This window comes from Geotrypetes seraphini, chromosome 11 (genome assembly GCF_902459505.1).
Source record: "Geotrypetes seraphini chromosome 11, aGeoSer1.1, whole genome shotgun sequence".
NCBI lineage: Eukaryota > Metazoa > Chordata > Amphibia > Gymnophiona > Dermophiidae > Geotrypetes > Geotrypetes seraphini.
Genome location: NC_047094.1, coordinates 69,167,067 through 69,185,540, shown reverse-complemented (window position 1 = coordinate 69,185,540; position 18,474 = coordinate 69,167,067). Strand labels below are relative to the sequence as shown.

The 18,474-nt window shown below is 42.6% G+C and overlaps 1 protein-coding gene across 7 annotated transcripts in view; it reads right to left on the bottom strand.

Moving 5' to 3' along the window:
• Positions 1 to 18,474, bottom strand: part of DEDD2 (death effector domain containing 2) — a 65,252-nt gene that overhangs the window by 836 nt on the left and 45,942 nt on the right. For all 7 annotated transcript variants that reach the window (XM_033963774.1, XM_033963773.1, XM_033963777.1 and 4 more), the window contains exon 5: positions 10,492 to 10,891. In XM_033963774.1, coding sequence (XP_033819665.1) covers positions 10,527 to 10,891 — 365 coding nt within the window. In that variant the 3' untranslated portion in view covers positions 10,492 to 10,526. The remainder of the gene's footprint in view (positions 1 to 10,491; positions 10,892 to 18,474) is intronic.

Here is an 18,474-nt window from a genome sequence, read left to right as displayed (position 1 = left end):
AGTAACTGTGCTTTATCCCGTGAGAAGCAGGCAGCCTATTCTCACATATGGGTGCTAACCAGAATGGGATGGTGGGAGTGTTGGCAATTTAGGAGAATAAATTTTGTAATACTTTCTGGCCAAAATGGCCATCTCGTCTGGAGAACACATCCACACAATAATGAGAGGTGAAAGTATGAACCGAGGTCCAGGTGGCAGCTTTACAAATTTCCACAAAAGGAGTGGATCTGAGGAAAGCTACTGAAGCCACCATGGCTCTGACTCGACTCTGTAGATGCCGTCCAGCCTGGGCATAGCAGAAAGAGATACAAGCAGCCATCCAGTTGAAGATGTTACGCTTAGAGATTGGATGTCCCAACTTGTTTGGTGCGTTCCAAGTAGAAGGCCAAAGCACGTTTACAGTCCAGATTATGAAGAGCTGATTCTCCAGGATGAGAATGAGGCTTTGGAAAAAAACACTGAAGTACAATAGATTGGTTGAGATGAAATTCTAAAACCACTTTAGGTAATAATTTAGGATGAGTATGGAGGACCACCTTGTCATGATGGAAAACAGTGAAAGGTGGATCAGCAACTAAAGCTTGCAACTCACTGACTCTTCGAGCAGATGCGAGGGCAATTAGGAACACCACTTTCCAAGTGAGATATTTCAGATGAGCCATAGACATTGGTTCAAATGAAGGCTTCATTAACTGAGCAAGAACAACATTGAGATCCCAAACCACTGGAGGCGGTTTGAGAGGAGGTTTGACAATGAAAAGCCCTTTCATAAATTTGGAAACCACCAGATGAGCAGAGAGGGGTTTCCCTTCAATAGGCTGGTGGAAAGCAGTAATTGCACTGATATGGACTTGATCGATGTAGACTTGAGGCCAGAGGTGGATAAGTGCAAAAGATAATCCAGAACAGAAGATAAGGAGGAATCTTGAGGCTCCTTATCATGCGATGCACCACGTAGAAAATCTAGTCCATTTTTGGTGGTAGCATTGTCTAGTGGCAGGCTTTCTAGAAGCCTCTAAAATGTCTCTTACATGTTGAGAAAACTGAAGAGGAGTTATGTTGAGAGGTACCAAGCTGTCAGGTGTAGAGACTGCAGGTTGGGATAAAGTAGAGATCCTTGACTCTGTGTAAGCAGAGATGGAAAAACTGGTACAAGGTATGGCTCTCTGCTGCTGAGTTGAAGTAGAAGGGAGTACCAAGGTTGTCTCGGCCACCGAGGAGCTATCAGAATCATGGTGGCATAATTGTTCTTCAACTTGACAAGAGTCTTGAGAATGAGAGGGAATGGAGGGAATGCATACAGGAAGAGATTTGTCCATTCCAGTAGAAAAGCATCTGCCTCGAGGCGATGAGAATATATCCTGGAGCAGAACTGATGGTTTGTGGTTGTGGAGAGATGCAAAGAGATCTATCTGAGGAGTTCCCCATTGCGAAAAAATGTGATGACGAGGCGAGGAATTGAGTGTTCATTCGTGAGGTTGCAGAAGACGACTCAATTTGTCCACCAGTTTTTTCGCCCGTTGGATGTAGACGGCTTTCAGGAACGTGTTGTGAAGGATTGCCCAGTCCCGAACCTTCAGAGCTTCTTGACAAAGAGAGAGAGATCCCGTCCCTCCCTGTTTGTTGATATATTACATGACGACTTGGTTGTCCATCCGAATGAGGACTATCTGGTCGTGAAGAAGATGTTGAAAAGCTTTGAGAGCATTGAAGATCGCTCTGAGTTCCAACAGATTGATGTGACGCTGACGATCCGTGCTGGTCCAGTGGCCTTGAGTACGGAGACGATCGAGATGAGCCCCCTAAGCGTAGGTCGAGGAATCTGTCGTGAGGACCTTCTGATGAGGGGGCGTTTGAAACAGCAAGCCTCTGGAGAGATTGGAAGAGAGCATCTACCAGCAGAGAGATTGTCTCAACGAAGGAGTGACTGTAATGTGTCGAGAGAGTGATTCGTATGCCTGCGTCCACTGAGATGCTAGGGTCCACTGAGGAATTCTGAGGTGAAGTCTGGCAAAAGGAGTCACGTGCACTGTGGAGACCATGTGACCCAGGAGGACCATTATGTGTCTTGCTGAGATTGAAGAGCGGGAAGACACTGCGTGACAGAGTTGAAGAGCATCCAGATGTTGTTGAGGAAGGAATGCTCTGAGTTGGACAGTGTCCAGAACAGCTCTGATGAACTGTAGATTTTGAGAGGGATGAAGTTGGGATTTGGGGAAGTTGATTTCGAATCCCAAGCTTTGTAGGAACCACGTAGTTCGTTGGGTCTCTACAATAACCCCCTGAGATGTTGAATCTTTGATGAGCCAATCGTCTAGATAGGGAAACACCTGAAGACCATGGTTTCCTAGAGCTGCTGCTACCACCAGGCACTTGGCGAACACTGGGAGATGAAGCCAGGCCAAAGGGTAGCACTCTGTATTGGTAATGCAGATTCCCCACCGAAATCTGAGGTACTAATGGGAGGTCGGATGAATGGGGATGTGAGTATAAGCCTCCTTGAGATCTAGAGAACATAACCAATCGTTCTGATCTAGAAGGGGGTAAAGGGATGCCAGGGACATGTGAAATTTTTCTTTGACTAAAATTTTGTTGAGAGCCCTGAGATCCAGAATGGGTCGCAGATCACCCGTCTTCTTCGGAACTAGGAAGTAACGGGAGTAAAACCCCCTGATCTGCTGTTCCAGACGAAGCACAGCCTGAGCTTCCTGAAGAAGAAGGGCAGTCTGGGATGGATTGGAAGGATACTCTCTTGGAGGAAGCTCTGGTGGAACCTGAGTGAAATGAAGAGAGTAGCCTTCCCTGATTGACAGCACCCAGAGGTCGGATGTAATGGTCTCCCATCGATGGTAAAAATGATGGAGACGACCGCCTATGAGGGGAAGGGAGGACAGAGGCAGAATGATGTTAAGCAGTCAAAAAGGCTGTGCAGCCTTAAGTGCAGCAGAAGGCTGAGGTTTCTTGGGAGGTGCTCAAGTGTAAGGAGCCACCCTTGGAGTATAATGCCTCTGGAAAACTGGAGGAGGGCGTGAAGATTTTGCAGGAGCTGGCATTGGCTTTGGTCTGACAATAGAAGCAAAGGATTTTTCATGTTCAGACAATTTCTTAGTGGCAGCCTCTATGGATTCATCAAAGAGGTCATTGCCCTCACACGGAATGTTAGCCAGATGGTCCTGAAGATTAGGGTCCATATCGATGGTGCGAAGCCAGGCCAAGCGGCGTTATCGCTACAGAGAAAGCAGTGGCCCTAGAAGACAGTTCAAAGGCATCATAAGATGACTGGAGAAGATGTAATCTGAGTTGTGAAAGAGTAGCAATGACTTCTTGGAACTTGAAATGCCTATGTTGATCTAGATTTTTCAGAAAACCTGGAAGAATATCAATGATGAACTTGAGATAAGTAGTGAAGACAAAATTGTAGTTGAGGACTCTGGAGTACATCATGATAAAGACGACATCCAAACTTGTCCATGGTCTTACTCTCTTCCAGGAGGAACTGCGGCATTGACCTTGGAAGGATGGGTTCTTTTCAAAGAGGACTCCACAAGTAGGGATTAGTGAGACTCAAGTAGGGACTGTGAATTCTCAAACCCTTTGCAATGTAGAGTTCTATACCTCGAGTTCAACTTGCCTGGAACAACAGGTATAGCATGAGTCTCCAGACATCGTTTGAAAGTTTGCGACAAAAGCCGGTTAAGAGGGAGCTTAAGTGACTCTGCAGGAGGTTGAGGTAGATGCATTTCCTCTAGATACTCCTAAGAGTATTTAGAATCCGTGTCTAATTTAATGTCCAGGTCATCAGCCATCTGAGAAAGGAAGAGAAAGACAGCTGATCTGCCAGGGCCCTGCCTCGAGAAGGGCTCGATGACCTCAAGGCGCCTCGAGTAGAGAACGAAGGCAAAGCCTCTCTGGAATAGTGGCAATCCAAATAATATGGAGACTTGGAGGAGGCAATGGAAGCAGTTGATTCCTCAGGGTCTGGAAGCGGTGACCTCGATCGAGGAGTTGGAAGCCTCGAAGAGCTGGAAGGCTATTCTTTGGAAGAAGACCTGCACCTCGATGAGGGCCTCGATCAATGACGAGAGTGCTGTCTGGATGCAGGTCTTGAGTAGAATTGAGGAGACTTCGCCCTATGTATGGAAACAGGCAATGATGCTGGTGAATGAATAGGGCTAGAAGCTGTAGATCGAAACTCAGTGGTTTGGATCGAGGAATCTCAAAGCATTCCCAAAGACTCGGCTCCTTGTATGGAGTGTGAGGATTCCTGTCAAGACACTCGCAAAGAATCAACTCCTTGCATAAAGTGTGACGCTTCCAATCGAGACACTCGCAAAGACTCGGCTCCTTGCAGAGTGTGTGTAGCTTCAGCTCGAGGCACAAGCAGGGACTCAACCTCGCGGGAGACTGCTGATTGCCCAGGCTGGATTACAGGAGGCAGAACTTTATTTGCTCAGTAACTGAACAAATTGCTGCTCCAATATGGTCTGGAGAGAAGCCTGCAATTGTGGATCCGAGTCTGAAACTGGACCACTTGCTGAGGCTAAAGACTCCAAGATGGCAGTGGAGATGTGCTTCGTCTTGGAGGTCTTGGAGAGCTTGAGGACCACCGCCGGAACTTTCTGCTTAGGTATCTGACCCAAGGGAAGCTCAGGGGAAGGTAAAGCAGATGTACTCAAGGCCAAAGATGATCCAAATGAAGACGGTCTAATGAGACTCGAGGTTGGAGTCATGGAAGCAGGAGGACCCTTGGTGGAAGGGGGGGGCCGAGGCAGCACTCAAGGTTGAGGGTGTCACTGAAGAGTCCATCCTGAAGAGTTTTTCCACTAAAACCCGATGACGTTTAAGGGCTTGAGGTTGAAGTGTAGCACAGCGCTCGCACAACTTAGGACTGTGGTCAGGCCCGAGGCACTTAAGGCACCAGTGGTGTGGGTCCATGAGAGAAATCGCATGCTGGCACTGGCTACACTTCTTGAAACCCGATACTGGCCGGAACATAGGAAGAAAGATAGCCGTTGCAAAGTCAAAGCCTGCAGGCTGCAGCTGAGCGGCTTGCCCCGCCAGTCGACGAAGAAAAATAAAATAAAGTCATCTATTTTTTTTGAGAAATAGAAATAAAGAAAGTAACATAGTGATTCGCGACTAAAAAGAATACAAATCGCGGTGAGAGAAGGCACGAAGCGAATGAAGTTCAGTGCAGAGTGTTAAAGACAGACTGCGGAAAACTGAGAACTGAGGAGACTCGCCCTGTGCTGGGCGGGAAGGCACTCACACACGCACGGTGCGGCCGACTCAAAACTTCAGAAGTTTTCTACAAGCAAGTATGCTTGCGAGGCTGTCTGCATCCGGGCTCCGTGGATGACGTCACCCATATGTGAGAATAGGCTGCCTGCTTGTCCTGGGATAACAGGAAGTTAAGTCAGATGAGGACTTTCTGGCAGCTGTACACAACTTCAAGGCTCGCCTCCGGCTGCTTGTTAAAGAGAAAATTAAAGTAAGCCTTAAAGCCAGCAAAGCGAAGGGAAGGAGCTGCTTTACCGCAGCAGGAGGGGGTTGCTGGACCGGGCGAAGGGTGCTGAAGGGTGTGTGTGGGGGGGGGGAGGGGGTAGCAACTAACCCAACCTGTAGAACAGAAATATCGTGCAATATTCCCAGTTGGATGGGTTTCCCGTCAAATTAGGCTACCTTTTGAAGACCCACTGCAGGATTATTTTTTTTTTTTTGGTTACTGGTGTGGTTTGGGGGTTACTTCCTTTGCAGTATGTATTGATTTTGGGCGGGATTTACTATTCAACCAATGGAGAGGAACAGACGCATGCGCTGAATATATGTGGGGGCGGGGACTGAGCTCGTGGCAACGGGATGGGGACAGAGCTCATGGTGATGGGACAGAGACAAATTTTTTTCCCCTGTGTCATTCTCTACTTCAAACTATAAATCCTTTCTACAATGTGGCAGTCCCTTTATACCAAGGCATTGACACAAGGGAAAGGGTTTGGGACTTATCTACTGCCTTTTTGTAGTTACATAATCACACTCAAAAAACAAATTTTTTCCGTGACAGCCCCTATGATCTGGAATGCCCTTCCGCTTTATTTAAAAATGGAAAAAAACTTAAAAAATTTTAAAAGCAACTTAAAATGCTTTCTTTTTAAAGATGCTTTTAACTGAAGTACTGTATTTTAGAGTTTAATTTAAATCTGTTCTTTTTTTTTTCTAATTATTCCTAATCCTTTTGTGTTTACCTTAAACGTTTCTCTCATTTACTACATCAATTGTATTTCTCCCCCCTTCCCAATTTGTGTCCAATGTAAGTGTCCATTGTTCGTTTGTCTATAATAATCTAGTAAGTATCGTTGTTAGCCTCGTAGTTCATAGAAAGTATGTTTTAACTGTTACATTGTTTGTTGAAATGTTATTTTATACTTTGTACAACGCTTTGTAGAACCGAGAAAGCGTTTAATCAAAAACTAAATAAACAATAAACAATTTTTTGGTGATCTCAGAAGTATGAGAGCGCGCAGTCTCAGTCATAGGTATGTAAAAAGAAATGCTTTAAGATCAGTTTTAAATTGTTCTAAAGAGGTGACAAGTCTAAGATGAGCTGGGCGTTTGATCCAGAGTGGGTCCCTGGACCGAAAAATCAGAAAGATGTACAAATATCATAGATTGACATGGTAGGGATTAATAGGTTTTGATAACTTGACCTGAGGTAATGAGGACAGTAGAGTGAGAAAACATGGTAAGTAGGAGAGTTCACCTGAGTTACGAATTTTAACACGAGTAAAAGAATTTTGAAAGTAATGCAGTGGGTCAGTGGGAGCCAGCATATAGCTTTCAGCAAAGGACATATTTTTATGTCCTGTAATTAGTTCGATGGCAATATGGAAAGATTAGGTACTTACCTTGATAATCTTCTTTCCAGTAAATAGGCACATCATTCTGAACTCATGGGCTGTGAACCTCTGATCGTAATATCCTGTGGAGACAACCTCATTTACATTTTTCTGCTCTGCCTCCCCTCACTCTGGGCTGTCCTGTAACTCCCCTGTTCATATTAAAGCAGATGGGTCACCCCTAGAAAAGAAACATAACAGGGAGGGATATGGGGCTTTTCCCCGAGAAACAAGTCTATTCTGCTCCCATCACAACATATAACACAAAATAATAATTAAAAATTTAAACATGTAACAAGGTGGCATGAACAGGCCACCTAACTGAGAACAACCTGCACTAACAGTCTTGTAGTTCTGAAAGATACTCCATGGTCGCTTCACAAAAGTTCTGTATGTATCTCTCTGCGTTTGACAGATTCTCTTATGTAAACTGCTCTGAACTGATAAGGTATTGCAGATTATAAATAATTTATTATTTTTTTTAATTATTAGACAGAGGAAAGAAACAAGGTATCAGGAAATATGGACATGTCCAAGATAGCAAGCAGGCTAATGAACATCTGACAGGGCGGGCTTCTGAAACGATGTGCCCATTTACTAGAAAGAGATTATCAAAGTATCTAATCTTTCCTTCTAGTGCAATAGGCACATCATTCTGGAACACTTGGGATGTATCAAAACAGTCACCTAGAATCTAGGACAGGACAGATGAGCCTGCTGAAAGCACTGTATCCAATTTGGCCGCTACATCCATCCTATAAAACTTTTTAAGTATTGAGGGAAGACCATGTGACCACTATACAAATTTCTTCAGGGGAAACTGCTCTGGAATCTACCCATGAGGAAGTTACGCTCCTAGTGGAATGGGCCTTTATAGCTACTAGCGACTGCTTTCTGATGGTGATGTAAGCTGAAAGAAATTGCCACTTTTGAAGTCAGCCAGTCCCAGAAGCTGCTATCAACTAGTACCACTGGGACAGACAGTGAACAAAGCTTGAGTACCTGAATAAATTCATGTAAACCGTTCTGAGATCTCCTAGGAAAACGTATAGAAAATTAAATAAATAAATACAAAGATGATCCAACAGCCAAAACTCATTTGTCACTTCCAGATAAATTAACACACTGTAAACCTCCAGCAATTTCAGAGCTTTATCTCTCTTCTTGGACCCCGAGAGCGTGAAGGCCGGCAACAGTATTTCCTTGTTGACATGGAAACTGGAAACTACTTTCAGCAAGAAAGAAGGGACTGTTCTCAGTGCAACCCTGAGAAAAAGTTCTCTGCAGGATAAAGCCTGTAACTCAGACACCTGACATGCTGTGACCGCTACTAAAAACATTGTTTTTAACTGTCAGTTCATCCAAAGGCTCACACTGAGCTCTAGTCAGAGCCCGCGGAATGAGATTAAGACTCCATGTTTGAAAAGGTTGATGTACAAGAGGATGCAGACATAATGCTCCCTTCAAAAATCTGGACATATCTGGGTTAGAGGCCAATGACTTTCTATGAAACTGGGATCTGAAGCATGAGAGACTGACCCACTGTCTGTACTTTTGAGGAAGCCAACCACTAGTCTTTTCTCAAGCTCTTCTTGAAGGAAAGCTAGAACCAGTGACACTTGTACTGTGATAGCTTCTCACTCTTCTGGGCACACCAGCCCTGGAAGCAGGGCCGGATTACCCAATAGGCCAACTAAGACGTGCCTAGGGCCCGAAATAGTCAGGGGGCTCCATTGAAGGACAACATACCAGAGGGCAACGGGCCCCCACCCAACGACAACGCCTGCCCCCTCCCCCAGCAACATGCCCCCACCCGACGACAACGCCGGCCTTCACCCTCAGCATCGACAGAGGCAATGCATCCAATGAAGCTCGAAGAAGATCCTGCGATAACGGCATCTGCCGGAAGTAGTAAGTGACGACGGAGGGGGATGGACCAGCAGACGCAGTCATCGCGGGATCTTCAAGCTTCATTGGCTGCATTGCTGTCAGTCGATGCTGGGGGGGAGGGCCGGCATTGTTGTTGTCGGGTGGGGACCCATTGCTGGGGGGGGGGCGGCGTTGTTGTCGTCGGGTGGGGGCCCATTGCCGTGGAGGGAAGAGGGGAGGCCGCGTTGCCGTTGCTGTGTGGAAAGGGTGGTGGAGGGAGAGAAAGGGGGCATATGCTGATGGAACTGGTGTGTAGGACAAGGGGGAAGGATACTGGATAGATTTAGGTTGGAGGGAAAGAAAGGAGGCTAATGTTGAAGGAACTGGAGTGCAGGGAAAGGGGGAAGGATACTGGATGGATTTAGGTTGGAGGGTAAGAAAGGGGGCTAATGTTGATGGAATTGGAGTGCAGGGAAAGGGGGAAAACAAGGGGGAAGGATACTGGATGGATTTAGGCTGGAGGGAAAGAAAGGGGGCAGATGCTGATGGAAGTGGGGGGGAAGAGAGAGAAGAGAATGAAATGCCAGACCATGGGGGTGTGGGAAAGGGAAGGGAAGAGAGGAGAGAAGAGGCAAGAGATGCCAGATCATTGGAGGAGGGAATGGAAGAAGATGGATGTCAGACCAGGGGGGGTGAAGGGAAAGATGGAAGGGGGAGGCATAGGACAGGGTAGTTGGAAAGAGAAACGGAGAGATGACGGACCCTAGGGTGGTAGGGAAGGAGGGAGAGATGCTGGATGAAAGGGTAGTTGAGAAAAGAACAGATGGTGGATCTGGGGATGGTGGGGTCCATTGCCGAAGCTGCGGATATGGACATGAAAAAAAAGGAAAGATGCCAGACCTCCGAGGGAGGGAAGGGAAATGGAAGGGGAAGACAGAGATGGAAGATGGATGGTTAGCATGGAGAAAGAAAACGACAAATGGGCAGGACACTCTGGCAAGTGAGTTATCAGAAGACAACCAGAGCCTGGAACCAACAAAAGGTAGAAAAATTAATTTTATTTTCTGCTTTGTGATTACAATATTTATTTTGTTTACACCAGAGCCGGTGTGGGGTTGGAGATGTTGTAACCCTATATGTCTGCTAAGATTAAGCCTTAGTCACTTAGGGGTCCTTTTATTAAGGTGCACATTTAGCGTGCGCAAAAGCAGTTAGCGTACCTTAATAAAAGGACCCCCAAGTATCTTAATTAAAAATTTGACCTGCGACTTAGCCTTTTTTTCAGATCCCCCAGACTCTCTAAGGAAATAAGAGGACATGCAAAAGGTAAACCACAGAACTGCGAAAGGACCATAAACAAAAATGACTAAAATGGCTCAATTTGGGTGGCAAGGTAACCAACTGAAAGAGTCCTAATCAGCTCCACAGAAGAGACTTAGGAGGTTCCACACAATGGCAGCAGGTAAACAGACATGCATGTGTGGTAGGCCTGCTCAAAAAACATCTGGAAAATTGCTTTAGTACTACTTTCCATGCTGGACTCTGTCTGCACACTGCCAATGAGCGGTTTTCAATCCTGCTTAAATTTAGGGAAATGTAGGTACCACATTATCACTTTTCCTGTCAAAACCAGAGATTGAGTGTTAATGGAACACAAGAGGCAAAGGTTTTACAAACTGAAAATTATGTTTTAACATAATAGGATATAATGCACTGAACACTTTCTTACACCAGCCTGGGTTTTGTACTTCCTCCAGATGCTCCTCACTGAGGTATATTTTCCAAAAGCAGCTTCCTTCCTTCCTCATAATCATCTTCATCCACATTGACCAAAAGCCGGATAGCCTCCTGACCTACAGCCTCCTTCAGGGAGTCTGTAATGAAGACACCCTTTAGGGCTTCCAACAGTGAACCATTCATATAGTCATTCCAGAAAGCATCCAAATAGGACAGCTCAGAAAACTTAATGTCACAGATGATTGAACCTAGGTCCCGGGACTTCAGAATGGTAGTGGACTGGCTGAACACATCAAAACGCTTCTCTAACACATTCTGTTTGGTGGAAAGCACATTCTGACGCAATACTGGCTCATGCTCACAGTATTCTGCCCGAACTCGCAGTCGAATACCTAATGGAGAAGAAAATGGGGAGGAGGGGGGGACAGGTAGAGGGAAGAATTAAAAAAGGGGGGGGAGAAAAAAAATTAAAGCATTAATAAAAATCTTCCAATGTTGTGCAACAAAAATTAAAGAGACCCGATCATGCATTTTACAACTTATAATGGTTATCCCTCTTAAATTAAATATGCAGAAAGATTCTGTTTGAAAGAGTTAAAAAAGTTTTAACAAACAATGTGTATAAAACTTCAATGTTCACCACTTTGTAGTCCTCTGGGAAGAGGTTGTCTATAAATATGAAAATAAATTATAATCATCCTTCAGTGAACTTTTCATTATGTCAGAAATATTGCTGGGCTTATACGCCAGTTAGTAAGGTGCTATCTTTGGTAGGGAAGCATTTATGCTCCTAGGCTGAAAGGGCAAAATCAAAAGCCCATAGAAGTGCTACGGAATAATCCAAAGCAACGGTATTTGAAAATATGTACTGCACAAAGAAAAATCTGCACTATGAGCCCTCTTCCATATCACCAGTTAAGATGTCATAATTTTACAAATGAAGAAAAACTACTGGACTTGACCTATGTGATTTTTCTTTTTTCTAACTATACATTTATATTACAAACAAAAGGCATATGATTTGTTGTGTTACATACGCTTAATAATGGTCAAGAACTTTTCCTCTTTCTTTCTTTTCTTGTGGATCATCGACCTGTGGAAGCATCAACTTAGAGTGCAATCATATCCCCATCCCCCTGCATCAAACAAGGCTCTGGAGAAGAATGTGCCCTTGCATTGAACAGTCACATTAAATACATATCAATCCTCTCAGTATGTTCTAACATGCATACACTGAAACAACTCCAAACTGTGAAGGATTGTTTTAGGATGCAAGTTAAAGCATTCTTCCAACTACCACACTAAAAAGGGAAGACACTTATTTTTAAGTTTTTGTGTATGATGCTCCAGCCAAAATTACTCTGCCAACAGTAAATGTAATCCGTTACATGTTCTGTGCTTGAGGGATCAAGGACTGGAGGAAGAAAATCTGATCTCCACCCCTCCTCCCCCAACCAAGAAGGTAAACAGTTTTCAGTCAATGCTTTAGGAGAACAATGACTCATGTATGGAGTGTAGTCAACTGAGTCATGACCTTGCTAATGGACACTTCCAACTTGGTCCTGTTCTGTAGGTTCCATGAAGCAAAGCACTGATGTGACGTGGATAAAATGGAAAATGCAACTTGGCCATCTCTTCTCTTCTCTCCTTAAGGCAGTATAAAAAAATATCTGCTTCCAGCAACTGAACCATTTTTCAGTTGGAGGATACAGTGAAGAAAGAGAAGGAACAAGAGGAGAATGAAGACAGCTTGGCCTCATTTCTGGAGCACAAAGCTTTTGGACTCCAAGGACCATCATATATTCTTCATGTCTCCCATCACATTAATCATCATGGTCAACATCCACTTTTCCCACATCCCTTCCGCCCAAACCTTACTAGAACCTAATCAATACATTGTTTCAGTATTTAACTTTTTTCCCCCTTTACAGGCAGAGAAGCACAAAAACTTAATTTTAAAACAAGATATGAGAGAAACACAGATCAGTTACAAAAAAACGGTATGGACTTTTTTTAGAAGCATGGTGTTTCATTTATCATACCAGAGAACTGTTCATCCCATTAGTCTAAGAAAGCGGACACTAATCTCAAATATTTAGGAATACAGGTGAAAGATTGATAAACCCCAACAGATCATTAGAAATATTTTCCCCAGGTTACAATCCAGTTTCCTGTAGTCACTGTGAAGTCTGGCTCATAACTGCATTTTTACAGTGTACTCGAACACCATAAGCCAGAAATGCTGGGAGACTGCTCCCATCCTTCCACTTTTAGAGCAGGAGTGTGTATCATGCAACTCTTTTCTCCTAGAAAAGGAGCGAAACCATAACTCCTGTATTTACAGCTGAACTCTTTCAGATACATAATTTAGGCACTAAACCCTTTGCACTGATGATTTTGAATGGACTATGAGCATTATTTAGGTCGAAAAAAAGTAAATTTAATTCTTAAAAGGCTTACAATCTGTGATCCAAATAGGATAAACAATTCATTTTAAGTCTCCACCAGGAAACCAAATATTTTTAAAGATGTTAACATGTAAATTTGCCCTGGGAAGCTCTGCACATGCCTCCTGCACTCTTGAAAGTTAATTCAAATAGCAATAGGATTCCAAAGAATAAGCCACAATCAAATTTGGGGAGGAATTATCCCATTATAGAGCTGGTACAGTATGCCTTGAATCACTATATCTTTTTCACCCCTCTGAATCTTACAATAGAACACCATCAATCCAAGCACAGATGGGAGCTCCCTCACAACAGTGCCCAGATTATCAAGTGACCTAGACCATACGTAGCATATTATTTTAGTTCTGTTTCCAGTCAAGGAGCAGCAGAATCAGATTGATCAGGTAAAGTAGTTGTACTAGTTACATTCTTTAAAATGGCAACAGCAACATTTTTATCCTTATTTTTCCTCTGGGCCTGTTCAATTTGATCTGATACTTTTTGAAACATTCCCCTTCCCTCCAAATCAGGTCTTTACATGCAAAATATATATTTTAGTGTAAATTAAATCAACATGGGATTGCTGAACAAGATTAGTACAGCCATACCCAGATTTTATAGACCTTCTTCAATGGCAGCTGCCACACTTCATGTTTCCCCACCCCAGGAATAAACATTATGTATTCAAACAGAAATCAGGCAATTTATAGTAACTTTGCTTGCTTTAATTGGCAACTAGTTTGCCTTTTGCTAGCACTGCTGCTTTCACTTGACATGCTTCTCTTGGGGATATTATGGTTTTATGAAGGCCTGCCGTGCTTATTCCCCGCTATGTGAAGAACATTGCTCTGGCAGTACAACAGCCAGAGCCGAGAGGAAACCCAACAAAACAGGGTCTCTCTCTTTTCACTTTATACTGTTAAGATAGCAAGGCAGCAGTGCTTTCTGGCTTTTGTTTGCTTTTTTTTTCCCTCCACCCACCAAAGAGCAACTTTCAAATAAGAAGGGATGCAGACACAAAATAAAAGAACAACCTTGTGTTTTTATAATCCCAAGTTTACCAGTGTCTGTTACTGCAACAGCTTGTCTGTGCGGCTACTTATGCTTTTTTCCATTGTCGATCTTAACTGTGGACCGAGAGAAACAGGTTGAACTTTTAGCACATAGTACATTTCGCAGCAACAAAATAAAAATCACTGATACTGAACAATAAAGGACTTAAAAAAAAAATCAAAGAACATTTCCTTTCAACTGGATGAAACAAAAATAGGCAAGGCCTCTCTGAAATGCTGCAGATATCAGAAATTTACAGAATTGACAGGAGGGAAGGTAGCATGTGAAGGAGAATTGGGGTGGGCAGCATTGTGGAGGAGAGGATTCAAGAGACTAATTTTTGTATGGAGGGCAGTGAATCATGTACTCATTTTGAAGAGATGATAGAATTTCTTTTTATCTTTCACTGTGGTGTGGTTAAGTGCAATAACCAAACAATGAGATCTTCACATCTAGCTGTTTCTCAAAGCAAAGCAAATTCATTACAAACAAGAGGGCCACAAACCAAAGGCTATGGGGGGGGGGGTGAACTATTCCTCAATGCTAATATGTAAATCATATTTTCAATTATTTTGTGTACATTTCTATCTTTTCAATATGGAATTAATCTTAACAAAGAAAACCAAACTTTAGATATACAGAACAAAGAGGACTAAAAATCTCAAGATTCCAATTATTTATTTATTTGGATTTATTTACCACCTTTTTGAAGGAATTCACTCAAGGCAGTGTACAAATGTTCTGTTCTCAACTCAAGCATTCCACTGCTTCCGTTTCATCAGTCCTATACTAATTATCACTGAGTGGATGAACTTAAATCCTCCAGTAGCTATACAATCTAAATTCTACATTTAAATTATGACAAGAGCTCCTAGAAACTGCTTACTGTGCAGCACAATTTTCACAAGAACCCAGGTATTGGTCAAAGGCTCCATACAAGTAGGGAGAGAAGGGAGAAATTAATATCATATTTTTATATGTTTAAATGCATGCATTATACATGCTTTTACAAACCACACCTACCCCTTGGCATGCTATATGCATGCGTGCACTATACCAGCATATTTATTTATTTAATTAAGAATTACTAATTGCAAAATTACCACATTTGTTTTTAAGGACTTTTCTTTTTAGGATTTTTGCAGGCTTCAAGTGCTGCTAATATATTTTAAAACCTAAAAAAGAAAAGCCCTCAAAAACAAACGCAGTAATTTTGTAATTAGAGTGTTTTAGAAAAATAAACTGATATAGCACACATTGAGTTTATTTTTATATATGCACAATTTGCATGTGTTGTGTGTGTAAAAAATATGGTCTCTTTTTTTTTTTTTTTTTTAGCACAGTTGCAACTAAGGGCATACTGCAAACACACAATGAGATATGATTTCTAATATCTGCAGCACTAAGAAATTCTTCCTTATATATTAAATATGGAAATATTAAGCACTGTCATTTATCCTCTATCAAGAGGTAGTTTCAATGCTGCAGAAAGCCAATCTTTTAAAAAGGCATTCTAGAGGGTTTCAATCTATAGTCAGGGAATGAACTTCAGCCTCAAGATTAATCTGGCTGTCTAGATTCAGTAGCCAAACAAGCAAGGCCCCTTAAGTCAGGCAGGCTCCCTCAAGACTATTTTCTGACTGCAGCTTGCGTTCCAACCATATTCTACAGCACTGGCTGAGCAGGTTTGCAGGGTTTCTGCAGTAGTTACATATCCTGCTCTGTCCTGATTGTTAGACACGCCCATTAGAACTTGGCCCAACATGCAACAGGAGACTATTGGTATTGCTCTTGCCCCTCCCCAGCTCCATGTAACACTATGCTCTCAGACTGTTTTGTAACGCATACATTTACCTTTTCGATTACGCTCGTGTGAGAACGTTCTGTAAGAGCCTTTGTGAGACTTTGTCTCAATAATCATCAACCTTTGCTCAGTACACCTGGAATTTAAATGCTGGTTTGAGAGACAAGGTCAACAGCAAATCAAAGATCAACAAGAGTTTCAGTGACTTCAGAATGTACCAAACTCAAAAATATCAAAATTTTTGAAGATTTTTGAGAGAAAACTATTGATATTTTACTTTGTATCAGAAAACAGCTGGAGATACTACTTCAGCTAATGGGAAAATGGAAAATAAGTTACATTGGAGATAAATGTTCTTAACTTTGTTTTTGAACCTACCAGAGGCTGTTTTGGAGGAGTATTTGACACTCAGAATAATACTACATTTTTTGAACATCTGAAAAAGATTATTCTTTAGAGCTCATTTGCCTGTAAATTGTTGAGAGGAGAGGTTTTCTTTAACGTAGGCATCAGTCAGACAATACCAGATTATTACAGTGTGTGTCACCAGCACAGTTTTTGTGCCATTCTTGCATGAAATGTGTGCTTGGGAACATCTCTACATTCATTTTTTAAATGCACCAGAAAACCCTCTTCTACTACAGCAGATTCAGTAAAGATACTCACCTGTAGCAAGTGTTCTCCGAGGACAGCAGGCATATATTCTCACATGTGAATGACATCATCCATGAAACCCAGTGCAAACACTACCAAGTGCACTGTCACTTTAAATTTTTTAGTTAGTGCCTATACTTTGTGTGTACCAGTGCCTTCCTTCCCGACATCAGCAAGCAGGACAATCAGTTCAGTTAAAAAGTTAAGCCAACTAGTGAGATGAGCAGGTCCTGAGACTATATGCCTGCTGACCTCAGAAAAAAAGCAAGATATGAGGGGTGTTTAATAATTTATCTACCTGTGTATGAAAGAAAGTAGCAAGAGTGTTGAAACAAGTCTGTGCATGTTGTGACATGTCTAAAAGTTGCTCATGCACAGTTGTAACTCAGTGTGAGAGTCTAACATTCCAAGAGACAGAATGTCAGGAAAGTCCTCTTGCAAATCAAGTAAGAAACTGGTAGATTTGGAGTATCGTTCAGTGATAAAATTTGTCACAAAAGGGAAAGGCCAAAGGAGATCCATGAACGAATGAATGCAGTTTATGGTGAGTCTGCCCCATCATTCTACAAAGTAAAATTTTGGAAGGTGTTTATGTGGAGTAGAGAGTCCACTGAAGATGACCCTCATACTGGACAGCCTGTGGAAGCAACTTCCACAGAAATGTGCAGGAGAGTTAATGAATTAATTTCATCAGACAGACGAATCAAGTTTCCCGAATAGCTGAAGAAATGGGTATCTTGGCAGGTTGTTGTTGTTAGGTGTCATCAACTCATCGACTAGCAACCTGATGAATTACAGATCTAAAAAGAAATCTGTTTTGTGCTAGTCCGGAAAGGTCCTCCAGCGTCATTCCTATGGTTGTTTTCCATGTGTCCAAACATCTGAATGCAGGTCGCCCTCTTCGCCTGGTTCCTTTGATTTTCCTAAACATGATGTCATTCCCCAGTGATCTCTCTCTTCTGATGGTGTGCTCAAAATAAGTCAAGTCATAACTTCATCATTTGGGCTTCGAGTGACATAGTCAGTTTGATCTTTTCCAGAATCGATTTGTTACTTCTTCTGGCAATCTACAGCATGCCTAAAATCCTTCTCCAGCACCAAAGCTCAAATGAGTCAATCTTTTTCTGTCTTGTTTTTGTAGTGCCCAGCATCCGCATTCATAACTGACCACCAAGAAAATGAGTGTGTGGACAAGTCTGATCTTCGTTTGGAGTGCTAGTTTGGAAAATAATTCATAAAAGGTTGAGCATGTCCAAGGTTAGTGAAAGATGGGTTCCAAGAATGCAGACGCCATGTCAGAAAGCCATGAAGCTCCAGTGCTGTTAGAAGAACTTGGAGATGCTCTGTGAAGACCAAGTAAATTTTTTTTCATTGTTTAGTGACTGGAGATTAAACTTGGGTCTATCACAGAGATCCTGAATCTAAAATGCAGTCAAAAAAGTTCAAGACAGAAAATTCTGCAAGCAAAGTCATGGCAACTGTCTTCTGGGATGATGAAGGACTTTTGCTTCTGGAGTTCAAACCACATAAGAACCATAACCAGAGAGAGTTACACCAACATAATGATCGCTTTGTGGGAGTCAATCAAGGAGAAAAGATGAAGGAAACTCACAGCAGGCATGCTGCTTCTTCACGACAAATCACAGGTTGCCACCCGAAAACGTGGGTTTCAGCAGCTAATCATCCACCCTACAGTCCTGACCTGACTCCCTTGGATTATTTCCTGTTCTTTGTTTTGAAGACATCTCTCCATGGACAATGGTTTTCAAGTGATGAAGATGTCAAGGAAGCTGTGACTTCTTGGTTTGAAGGTCAAACAGAATAATTGTTTTCAAAGGAGTTAAAGTCATTGCAGGAAAAATGGATGAAATGTATTGAGCTATCAGGGGACTATATTGAAAAACAAACAAAAATGTTTTTGAATTCTTTTCTTTCCTATCGAGGTACATAAATTATTGAACACCCCTTGTATTTACCTACAGCAGGTGTTCTCCGAGGACAAGCAGGCATAATATTC